General features: G+C 45.8%; 1 protein-coding gene across 1 annotated transcript; it reads right to left on the reverse strand.

Annotated features, from left to right (window-relative positions):
• Positions 1-813: 813 nt before the first annotated feature.
• On the reverse strand, positions 814-7,943 carry LOC144095347 (uncharacterized). Its single transcript, XM_077629111.1, has 5 exons — positions 7,404-7,943; positions 5,946-6,251; positions 5,285-5,453; positions 2,796-2,909; positions 814-1,160 (listed from the first exon to the last, which is right to left on the reverse strand). The coding sequence occupies exons 1-5, from the start codon at positions 7,410-7,412 to the stop codon at positions 814-816; spliced, it is 945 nt and encodes a 314-aa protein (XP_077485237.1). The 5' UTR covers positions 7,413-7,943.
• Positions 7,944-11,961: the final 4,018 nt, after the last annotated feature.

Below are 11,961 nucleotides of genomic sequence, written 5' to 3' on the forward strand. Positions count from 1 at the left end.
AACACGGCGAAGGCCTCTTGAATAATTATTCATTACGCCCTCTGCAGAACAAGCCGCAGTAGTACTGTCCCAGCACATTGCTTAATCTGATCTCTCCATTAGACTCTTTGGTCGGCATGGGGAACTTGCGCTGAAGTTTGCGGTGCCGATTGGTGATTCATGATGGAAATGTACAGCGCAAATAAAGACGAGGACACATGGAAGACATATGGAACACACGAGCGCAGATTTTGTTTTGAACCTCAGACCAGTATATATAGCTGAAAAACCGGGCAAACATCACGCATCCGCAGTATGTGATACATTCACATGTTGACGCAAGTATAACAGTTCCTTACGGTTTGGTTTGGTTTATGGGGGTTTAACGTCCCAAAACGACTCAGGCTATGAGGGACGCCGTAGTGAAAGGATCCGGAATTTTCTACCACCTGGAGTTCTTTAACGTGCACTGACATTGCACAGTACACGGGCCTCTAGAATTTCGCCTCCATCGATATTCGACCGCAGCGACCGGGATCGCACCCGCGTCTTTCGGGTCAGCAGCCGAGCGCCATAACCACTGAGCCACCGCGGAGGCCAGAGAGAGATAAGTCGCAGTGGTCTGTGCATGTAGATTGTACAGCAAGGCGGACATTATTGGTAGAAATAACTTTAAAGCTGATTAGTGATCTAGAACTAATGAATTTCTAATTTTTGATTTTAGGGAGCGGGATTGTGTTCCTAAAGAAAGAGCCTGCATTATTTTCTTTGAGAGAGCTAAATAATATCGTGCCGCCGGCCATCACAATGTCGTGCCAAAATAAAACATGATGGCTACCCGCTCACAGTCCCAACGTGGAGACACTTTGTGCGGCACACGCGCGAAACGGTCCACTCACTCTTGTAAATGACCTTGGACACGAGCGCCGCCTCGAGCACATTGCGTACTTCCTGGTAACACGCGTCACGTGTCTGCCTCGGAGTCCCTTCATGGGTCGAGCCGTCAGCGTACGGCGCCACCTGACGCAGCACACTCCAAGAGATGATGAGCAGGGCTTCGGCACGCTCCAGCTCATCGAGCATGAACACCGTCAACTTTGCCCCCAGCGGCTCCAGGACCAACCGGTCGCTCATGCGGTACTTTCGGTCACTATGCCGTAAGATCATGCTTTTCCATCGGCCTGAAAGAGAAGAGAAACAAATAGGTAGGTATGCATTAACCTCCCTAAGCCTGCAATTTGGCTAAGGTAGAAAGCGTAGTGTGGGGCTAGAGTTAATTTAGGCCAACTGAGGTATTATAAAATGTACCGACATCGCGCAGAAAGCGGGCGTCCCCTCAGTAGAAATGCGATTACCACAGGCAGGATTACATTATACCGCCTTGGGCTCACGGCCGAATGCCAAAGCCACTGAATCACCGCGGTATGTGTCAAGCAAACAAAACACAAAGGCACAAGTAATTTGGTAGCAGACAGGTGGACAGAACGACAAGGACGTGTTTTCTTGCGATAAACGCTCAAAAACGATTTCTGGTCCAGACGGGGAGTCTATGTTTCCACGTGCCTAACAAATGACCACAGAGGAAGGGCATCTGAAATCGAAATGATAGCGTTAATGTGAGTGGTCTTGACAGGATGTAATTTGGGATTTGCCATAGATGAGGCTTGAGTAAAAATGATGCGAAATAAGTCTCTGAGACTTGCATTTCAGGCTATAATTTTAAGAGCGAAGGAAATATTTGGATGCCGTTTCTGAGTGATTCACCTCTTCTGATAAGCCCAGCGATTGGTGGCTACCATACATGTCGGGACCGAGAACGACCCTCATTGGAACTGGAATGTCGATGAGCAAATTTGCTCACTTTCTGGAAACATGCCGTCTATAATCTGATATTTATATGCAGTTCCTTCTTAAGACAGTACTACTAGTAGTGGTTGTAATAGCACCATGTGGACTAGAAGTAGTGATAGTGGTAGTAGTGGTGGTGGTGGTGTTTGCAGTGACGACGACGACGGTGGAGGTAGTGGCGGCAGTGCGAATGGTGATGGCGGTAGTAATTGCAGTAGTAGTTTTATGCCGCACTGAATAGGGGACCCATAAATTATCCCAATGAAGAAAAGGTGGGACAATACGATGCATTGTATAGGATACATGTCGTAAAAAATTGCTTAGAAAAAGCTCCAGATCAGAAGGAACACAGAGGTAGGGGTAATAAAATTCTCCAACTCCAAGGAACCCTTTAGGCTACCCTATGCATAGACGGCGCCAAAGGCGTATACTAGGCGATCTCTAGAAATAAAGTCGGCAGGAACAGAGTATACGGCTTTTGAAAATCTTCGTGAGCTGCCATGCCACATTGAGAGCTGGAGGAATGGACATACATGCAGTCACTGCTTCGCCTTGATGGACGTATTTCTAATCCACTATTAAGTCTCGCTGCCTATTGTAAACGTTTTCCTTCTTCCTGCAGCCGTTTTGATTACTTCAGGTTAATTTCCGGGCTGTTGAGCATGCGATGCGATTCCTCCCCCGAGTAGCTTAGCATAGCAATGGCATCAACGAAACGGAGGTCTTCCATCGATTCTATACACCAGCTCTACCCAACCAACCCTATGGATATCTCACGCAAATAAGCATTCAACAGCAGAGGAATAGTGGCTTCGCCTTACTCGATACGTTTTACGTGAGCTGCTGCTACAGAGCTCTCCAATTAGAGCAAACAAGGTAAAACAGAAAGAGGCATGTATGCTGTATCAAACTGTCATTTACTTTGCTTATAATGCATTTACTTTTACACAGCGTTCATATTGGCTCACCTGAGGTGACAACGTTACCCAGATATTTAGGCACGTCTTTCACCTTGATAAGATATAGGGAATCGGCGTTCTTCTTTTTCTCGCCTTCGAACTCGTCCAGTATGAAGTTTACAACTGAAACAAAAATGCACAGGCGCAGAACGTATACTGTGAAATGTGTAGTCATATTGCTTAATTTCTGCTTAGCAAATAGATGACATCCACAGCTTGGAAGTGATATTTGAGGATTTTGGCGGCGCGGCGTTGAAACGAGCTTTCTCTTTGCACCACCCTGACCCTCCGATTAAGCTCGAAACTGGCATAAAAATCGTAATGTCCCAGCCAGTATCGCTGTGATTCGGAAATTGATTTCTGGCAGCAATAAAGGAGAAATGAGGTCTTCAAAAATATCATCATCATCACCATGAGCCTGACTACGCTCCCTGCAGAGAAGAGGCCTCTGCCATGTCTCTCCAATTAACATTGTCCTTTGCCAGCTGCGCCCACTATATCCAAGCGAACTGAATTTTATCCGACCACCTAACTTTCTGCCGCACCTGCTATGCTTGCATTCTATTAGAATCCACTACGTTACTGTTAAAGACCAGCGGTTATCTTGCATTCGCATGATATTCACTGCCCAAATCCATTTCTTCCTCTTCATTTCGACTAGAACGTAATTAACCCGCGTTTTTTCCTCATCAACTCTGCCCGCTTCCTATCCCTTAACGTTACACCTATCATTTTCCTTTCCATAGCTCACTGCGTTGTCCTTAACTTAAGCGGAACCCTCTTCGTTAGCCTCCAAGTTTATGCCCCATAGGTGAGTACCAGTGAGATAGAACTGTTGTATACTTTTCAGGGATATTGGTATAATCATGATCTGAGATTACCTGATCTGATTACATGATCTGAGATTACCTTTCATGATCTGAGATTACCTGCCATACGCACTCCACTCCACTCTTATTCCTGTAGTTATTTCTCTCTCAATATCCGGATCATAAGAACGCTAACCTCCATTTTCCTGCGTGAAAGCTAAGAAATGCTGCCTGCATCGACATAGTAAGGTATAATTTTTTCTTGTTTGTTAATGAACTAATGGAAATGAAGAATGGTCATTTTGTGCCCGTCACGTGAAACCTGTAGGACTGCTTTCCTTTCGCGAGATTTTAAGTTCTGGATAACGTTAAAGAGGTTTTGTTGAGCTAGCTTACTTACCAGTACCGACAAGTAACTGGCGCGAACAAGAGGAACAGTCGTCAAGGAGCAAACGAACGCGTTGCCGTAGAATATGTAGAAACGCACGATGCCTGCTGGGCGACTTTTAAATTAAAACGGCATTGCAAACTAAGGCTCCAAGAATTGTTTTTGACTGGGTGCCGGTTGACGCACACTTCTTTGCGGCTCCTAAATTAGCAGCTTTGGCAAGTGGCCTATCATTCCTGTTGTTGTTTTTATTTTGTTGACAAGTGTACACGGGCGAAAGTGACAAGGCAAGCGCTCTTCCCAGCTGTCTTTACTCGCTCGTAAAGGCGCATAATTTCAGGCCAGCTGATGCGAGTTGGGCAAAGTTAATGTATGATAAAGTAATTTTGACAGGTGCAGCATGCTCCGCAAAGGCCTGTTTGCTTTGCACACCTTTAACTATCGACAGCTTGAAACCTACTCGCGTTTTTCATGCCACGAACGTTGATATCGAGTGAGTTAACGATTTTATAGGAAGGACATTATTCACCACTGAATCGAGCCATTTACTGCAAGAATGACACGTAGACACAAATTTCTGGTTTTAATTAGCATAAGCTCATTGAGGAGACCACCTACGACTGCGTACGATTAGCAATGCTTCTAATGAAAATTATCAACCGAAAGTTCGCATTTCTGCAATCGTGTCTTTCTGTAAAAGGCCCTGAAGAATATAATGTATGTCAATAGAGCAGAAGGAGCCTTAAGAATTCCACAAGGAGGTTTTACACAAAAAAATTATGACAAGTAGGCGGACTCATCGCTAACAATACAAGGAGGTTAGTGCATTACTCAAAATAGATAACACCAGCTCCTTGCACGAGAGCTTAAATACGTTTTGTTTAAGGTATGATGCTGAAATTTATCGGCCAATTCAGCCCTGGGCTCATTATGACTTTTATGTTGATCGCAGTCTTCTTACAGTGTATATCGCTGGCCTTGGTTTCCGCTTCGCGAACATTAAAAAATTGGCGGTGGTTTAGATTTGGTTAAACCTGGAGTGACGCGACAGCTACAGCTGGCCGAGTGGAACTTGGTCACGTGACCAACCACTTGATCAGCAACGGCGCCGCGCCGCCGGCAGCTGCTCCGCACCACGTGACCAACCACGTGACAGCGTGGCGTCGCAGCCACAGGGTGGCGGCGCCGCCACGCTGAAGGCTCGAAATGCTACCGTAATGTAGCTATCGCTACAAAACGTGAGACGATTGGGGAGGAGAGAGCGCTTTGTTACTTCGCTTCGTGACACCTTGTGCACTGACCTTTCGTTTCCACGCTGGTGATGTTCTCTGTGATTTCCTCGACGAAGGAATCGGTTTCGTTCAGCAAAAGGAAACGAAGGTTCTTGTCGACGAAAGTGGTGTAAGTTCCGTTTTCTTCGTAATCTTGGCGCTCGCGGCACCACTCACTCTCGACGTTACTAAACAGCATCTGAATAACAAAGCAAGGCAATAAAACATACGGAATGCTGAAATTCCTTGCCTTATCACTCGTAGCACATGGCTGTCGACGTGGGGATCTTTTCAAAGCGATGGTCGTTTTGGTGCCGCATTTTAAAACTGAATTTGAACAAGGAGAAAATTGGAGAGGAAACTTAGCTCCGCCTTAAGTGTATGACGCGATAGCTTTATTGGGTTTATATTCATATATGCAGATTTGATCATTTTATAATTAACGTTCATAGATCCATGGGAGCCCCCACACCACTCCTGGCCCACTAGTGCAATGATTAAGCGATGAGCCACTGCTCTGACCACGCGGGGTGCCTCTGACCACTCGAGTAACAGCCTATTTTTCAAGATGTTAGCCACCGAAGCTTCGAGCATGAAGCGACAGAAACGCTGCACCGATTTCCTTCCGTGGTTTTCCTTCAAGAGTACGTCGTGCATTTTATAAGCGTAGGCAAAAAAGCGCTCTGCTTGCCTGGTGCGGGTACTCAAGCCTGGAACCAGCGGCCTCATTGATGGCCACTATGGCCGGCAGACCCCAAGCCAGGCTCAGCTGCACCATCGCATCCAGCGGATCCCTGGACAGGTTCAGGCTTGCAGGGTTCAGGCCCAGCCGGGACAGGAAGTCTCGAAGGTGCACCGCCTCGGATTTTTTGTTGGCGCGAAGCGACACGCAAGCCCGGTACATGGCAACGGCCTTCTGGAAGGCGTTCTGGCGCCGCTCCGGGACAGAGGCTTTTGATAGCATAGCCTGCACCTTATCATTGATGACGTCATTCATCTGCAGGTAGATGGCAGGATACGGACGGCATTAATGGTCGGGTGCCGTGTTTATTCAGTCAACCGATATAGCTGAAGATACATGCTCCTACAATCTTAATGGCGTTCTTATGGGCCAAAGGGCCACGCAGTTACTCCAAACTGAGCCCCCTGCTGTATAAGCACGTCTTGTTCACAGAATAAAAGAGAGGTCTCTGAATCTATTTTATAATGAAAGTATTTGTCTGGAGTATCTGTCTCAGAGTTGGCTGGTGATGTAAAAATTTTGGTTCTTTTGCGCCGATGAAAGAAACTGTTATCAATGCGTCCTACAAACTCGGTCAGTTGACAATCGGTAGACAAATGCATTTCTGTCTCTTTCTTCTTTGCTAGCAGTAGCTTGCAAAAAGGAATTGCACAAAATAAAATCAGCTTTTATTATGATTTCACTCCTGCTTCCGGTAGAAATGCATGCTAAGTTAAGGTTAAAATATAAAGATACGTTAGTAGAACTTGAAATTTAATGAGCGAAATTACTCGCACATACTGTGCACTTGATAAAACAAAAGTTGAACAAGAGTCGAGGGCGAACGCCAGTACGCTAGGCAACGTTTCGCCAAGAGGACTTGGCTTCTCCTGGGCAATGAGCTCATCACGGTCAGAGGTTAAGTAAGGCATTCACTCTGAGGGGACAGGACCGGCGAGGAGGTGAGGGCGTGAAGTGAAGAGGGCAGCGAGGTGGTGAGCGTAAATCAGAAAAGTTGTCCAGGCATGGGCGAGTCTCACAGATGACATGCTAAAGAAGTAGTAGATTTGACCAGCATTCGCAAAACTCTCATACTGTGTTGCATAATTTTTAAGCCTTAAGTTTGACAATCCTGCATATCGTATGTGCCTTTAGGCAGATCTTATTTTTTGTGACTGCGACAAATCCTGTGCTGGGCTCCCAGGCGTAGGTCCTCGCCGTCACAATGAAAGTGCCTATTAATTAGACCGCTTGGGAGACAGGCAGCAATCTGCGCAAAATAGTGACTAACGAATGGCTGCCGTCATGAGGATTTGCAAGCCATACAGTTATATGTAAAATTAGTCACATCACCAAAACACGCGCAGATTGGAGCGATCTAGTCAGAATAGTTTGTTTCTTCAGAACAAGTGGGGTCTGCTAACTCACAAGTGACATCCTGTCCTTCTTGAGTTTGGCCCCGCATGTGAACCTGAAGAAGTCGTGGCAAGGATCGGCCGACTTGTTGATAGTAGACGACAGGAAGAGTTGCAGCTGTCGGCAGCCCTCGGTGTTACATGCCGTCTGTTGCGGCTGGTGTTTAGTCTTTCGCTCGAATATCTTTGCAAAAGCAAAAAAATAGAGGCTACAGCAGCCCTAGAGAAGTTTGAAAATGTGGACTTACATCAAGATAAAGAGAACGAAAACGACTCAGAGGTAGAGCTTAGTGGTTGAATTATTTAAGAACGCCTATATCAATCCGGAAATGTTGTTGCTGGGGTTACATAAAAAAATAACAACCTTACACGGAACGTCTCGTAACGAACCGAAAAGCGCGGCAGCAAAATTTGCTGACAAATTACTATATGACATTGTAAAATATTTTTCGCCCCTTCTCCTCGTTCCATAATTCTTGATGGGGATATCAACGTCTCTGACAAGTAATCATATGATGCTTTAGATTTATAATTTACGTCATGTTCTTTTTATGTTCCCATTGTATATATCTTAAACTTTAAAAAAATCGTTTTGGTATTCACAGCTTATCAAGTCAGATTAAAAAAAATATTCTTTACATATTAGTCGATTAAGCTAACTACAGAATATCATCTTTAAAATTACTTCTTCATTACCTCAACCGGCAATAAAAGGAAGTAACTTTTTCCACTTCATAGCAAGCATTCTGAAGTAACTACTACTACAGTGATTAGGAACCAGCACAAATTCTTTTAGAACGCGCAAACAATAGTTGATCAATAGTGAATCAATAGCGATCCCTTGTGCCACGCAATGGAAGAAAAATGACCTTTTTTGTCTTCTCAAGTGTTTCTGTAGACGATAACCGCGAACCTCCTCCTTGAAATCAATGAGGCTGAAAAAGGGACATACCTTCATTTCTAACCCAGGTATTGCCTTGATGCTTCATCTAGATTTCACTGGTTTTCAGTCTTATGTTTCTACAACAAGCTGCACGCAGTTCATCACGCTTTTTCATTTATACTCACCGGCGGTTGGAACAAAAGGATGGCCAGGATACCGACAACTGCGACCGCCAACGCTATGGCGGCGATTTGGAGTCGTCGCACCGGCACACCAAATACCAGCAACTCGGGGGGAGGCAGGCTCCTGTGGTTTCTTGTCGCCGCTATCGTGTTGAGTGCCGTTTAACGAATGTCAGTGCGATAAGAAAAAAATTCAGGAAAAGTGCACGGAAACATCGAGAACGTTGGGCTACTCTTTCATAAGAAGCCGCAATAAATTATAATAGACCTGTATTACACCCAAAGTAGGCGACATTAAAGGCGGGGGAAGAAAAAATAAAGCTGGTGCAATATTTACAGCTGTTTTTCACATTAAGGTTGTCATTCAGCTCTAACTTAGATTCAGAAGCACATCACGGAATCGTTTGCACTCAGTATCTGCTTCACAACGTTTAGGTTGGTACACTTTTTAATGTAAGATCGAATACCGATGGGATAAAATTAAATAATGATAATTAGAGGCATGAATTGCTGACAACTCCATACAGTTTTCGGATAAAGCAATCATCGCCCGGAAACCGCCACTAACCTGAAGTCGAAAATTATCTGGAACATAAGGCCGAACATTGGGTCACCATGAAACTAGTCTTTCTGAAACAATTCGAATAATTTGGAGGGCACATGTAAGCTCCGCCTTAAAGGTATGAGACATTCGCGTGAATGAGTTAATGCCCATATATATATATATAGATTTGGTCATTGTCGACTTTATAGTCATAGACCCCTGTGAGTTGTCATGTACCACTCCTGGCACCGCGGTGCAGCGGTTATGCGCCACTGCCCTGCGATGGCAGGTGCTGCCACCGGTGGGGCTAGTGCGACCCAGGTTGCTCTTCCCGAGCAATCTCCCGCGACCAATCATTAATTTAACTGCCGCCTGTACCGCAGGTCAGTTTGTTCACAATCCGGTGAGCAGTTTGTGATGACGCCACAAGTTGACGCGATCTATTGGCCCGCATAGGTTGGTTCTGCACTGAGTTTTCGCTCACAGTGCCACCGACGACGACGACAGGAGATTTTCTCCAGAACGGGATCTTATCGCCTTAAAATTTCTGACCAAATGGCAAGTCGGAGACAAATTACGACACAAACATCGTCATTCGAATCAGTGCCTGCGTAAAACAATAAGCCAGCTTTGTTTCGATGTCTTAGAGCACTCAACCATCGCCGCAACTTCTCACGCGTCGTATACTAAATCATTGTCCGTGTCATCTTCCACAACTTAGGAGTTCGCTTCCAAATGTCACCCGCCAGAACTGCTGCCTACGTGTCCGTGCAATCTTCATATAGCTGCACACGAAGGTAAGCAGACCAAGGCGGCCAAGCGCGTTGCCCGATGAAGAGCGGGCTATCGCTACGGCGGGTTTCAAAGGCGGGATCATGTCTAGGAGCGAAAAGACAGGGTCACTACCCGTTTACAGCTAATTTCATTATATAGTAGCCCTAGTCTGCACTACGCCATTCCTGCCGTCCCCTCCATGCTCATACCTACACTTGAAGATGAGAAATACTAAAATTTCTTATGATACCCTTCTCTTGACAACTGAATGTTGATTCTCAGTACTAGCGAGAGAACGTTCGCCTACGGGTGTCGACGAAAGTTTTCGCTACGTCGCCCTTGAAACCGTCGTCCCACCTTTCCAATAAACAAAAAAAAAAACATCCTCACTTCCGGAACGGCCGTTCTGGCATTGACAAGTAGCGGTGTGCACGTGGAGCGGAAATGTGCTGGACACATTATTCAGCTTCTATGAGGGCGCTGAGATTGCCCAGCATAATAGTATTAACGGGATAGCGTTAAGGTTAGCGTTCGGCAGAAATTCCGGCATCGTTATCGGCGTCAGCGTTGCGAGCGACAAATCCCAGGAGAAGCAACCTAGGCGGGCCACCAAGGTTACGTGACCTTGTGGCGTAATCGCAACCTGCGAACCGGGCAGTGGAGCAAACTGTCCACCGTGGTAGGAGGCAGTTAAATTAATGTTCTACGGTTAATGGGGGTTTAACGTTCCAAAGCAACTCAGGCTATGAGGGACGCCATAGTAAAAACTCCAGGCGGTCGAAATTTCCGGAGCCTCTAGAATTTCGCCTGCATCGAATTTGACTGCCGCGGCCGAGATCGAACCGGTGATGTTAAGTGACTGGTCGCAAGTGGTTGCTTGGGAAGAGTAACCTGGGTCGCACAAGTTCTACCGGTGGCAACGCCTACCATCACAGGGCAGTGATGCACCACTTAACCGCTGCACCACAGCGCCATGAATGGGATGAGGACTCCCAGGAATCTATGAACATCGAGAATGAGAAATTCCGCTTGTTTGGGCAGTATCCTATTAACGCTATCTCATACACCTTTAAGATAGAGCTTAAGTGCCCCTCCAATTTTTTTCTTAGTTTACTGCTTCAAAACCTTTTGTGTGCACCTGAATGCCACGCTGAAGGACGGCTCAGGGTGTGCAGCTGTCCACAGGCTTGGAGAGGTTATGCCAGCTTTCACTTGAGCTAACTGCTGCTGATGACAGTATACGTTGCGAGCTTAAACTCACGTTCTAAATTGTGTATTCAGGCTCACCTTCTTTTCATTTTCGGGGGACTTAGCAGCGGGCAGCTCTGTAGCTTCAATGTCGCCTCTGTCTACCATGTCGGCCTCTCTTCTTCCTTCTCTTCTTTCTCGAACCCCCGCCAACTCTGCTCGTAGCTTGCAACGCCTACAGATTCTTAGAGGGAGGGGCACTTATGGACGTAATTTTTAAATGTAAGGACACTTTTTAAATCCTTTCTTTTCTTGCTCCCTGCTGCAAGAGAAAGGATTTGGAAAGTGCGCTTACATTGAAAAATTCTGCAAATAAGCTCCTCTCCCTCTAAGAATCTGTAGGCGTCACAGGGTGCGAGCTGTCCCCTTTGCTCTTCAACATTGCCCTGTTAGGACTGCCGACTAGGTTGGATAGCATACGTGGTGATAATCACGCGCTGTATGCTGACGACATTATGATTTGAATCTCCGGAGGGTCAATTGGGAGCATGCAGGAAAAACTACAATGTGCTGTGAATACCGTGCAAGAATACGCTAATAGCAGTGGACTCCATTGCGCACCCAACAATACGAGTTTCTAATATTTAAGAAGAAAGAAGACTCCGACCCCGTTGTAGTATTTGTGGAGGAAGCGCAAATTCAAGAGGTGCCACTTGCGAAAATCTTAGGCCTGTTAATGCACGCCAAGGGCGACAACGCGGAAGTGATTAGGCGATTGCAAACTACCACTGAGCAAATGGGGATAATAATTAGTAGGGTATTAAACTACAAGCATGCATGAACTTGAAGAAAAAGAAAACGTAAATTTAATAAAGGCCTTTATTGTGAGCAGGAGAGAAAGTGAGAGCACATTGGACGTGATAATACGCAAACTATATAAAAGAGCACTTGGCATCCCGGTCAACGCAGGAACAAAAAGATTACAACACGTGGGAATTCA

This window comes from Amblyomma americanum, chromosome 6, assembly GCF_052857255.1.
Source record: "Amblyomma americanum isolate KBUSLIRL-KWMA chromosome 6, ASM5285725v1, whole genome shotgun sequence".
Classification (NCBI taxonomy): domain Eukaryota; kingdom Metazoa; phylum Arthropoda; class Arachnida; order Ixodida; family Ixodidae; genus Amblyomma; species Amblyomma americanum.

Excerpts from the sequence above, each read along its gene's own strand:
- LOC144095347 (XM_077629111.1), bottom strand. Across the intron at positions 2,910-5,284 it reads CACCAGCGTGGAAACGAAAG|TTGTAAACTTCATACTGGAC; the intron begins GTCAGTGCACAA and ends TTTTTGTTTCAG. Across the intron at positions 1,161-2,795 it reads GGGTAACGTTGTCACCTCAG|GCCGATGGAAAAGCATGATC; the intron begins GTGAGCCAATAT and ends CTTCTCTTTCAG.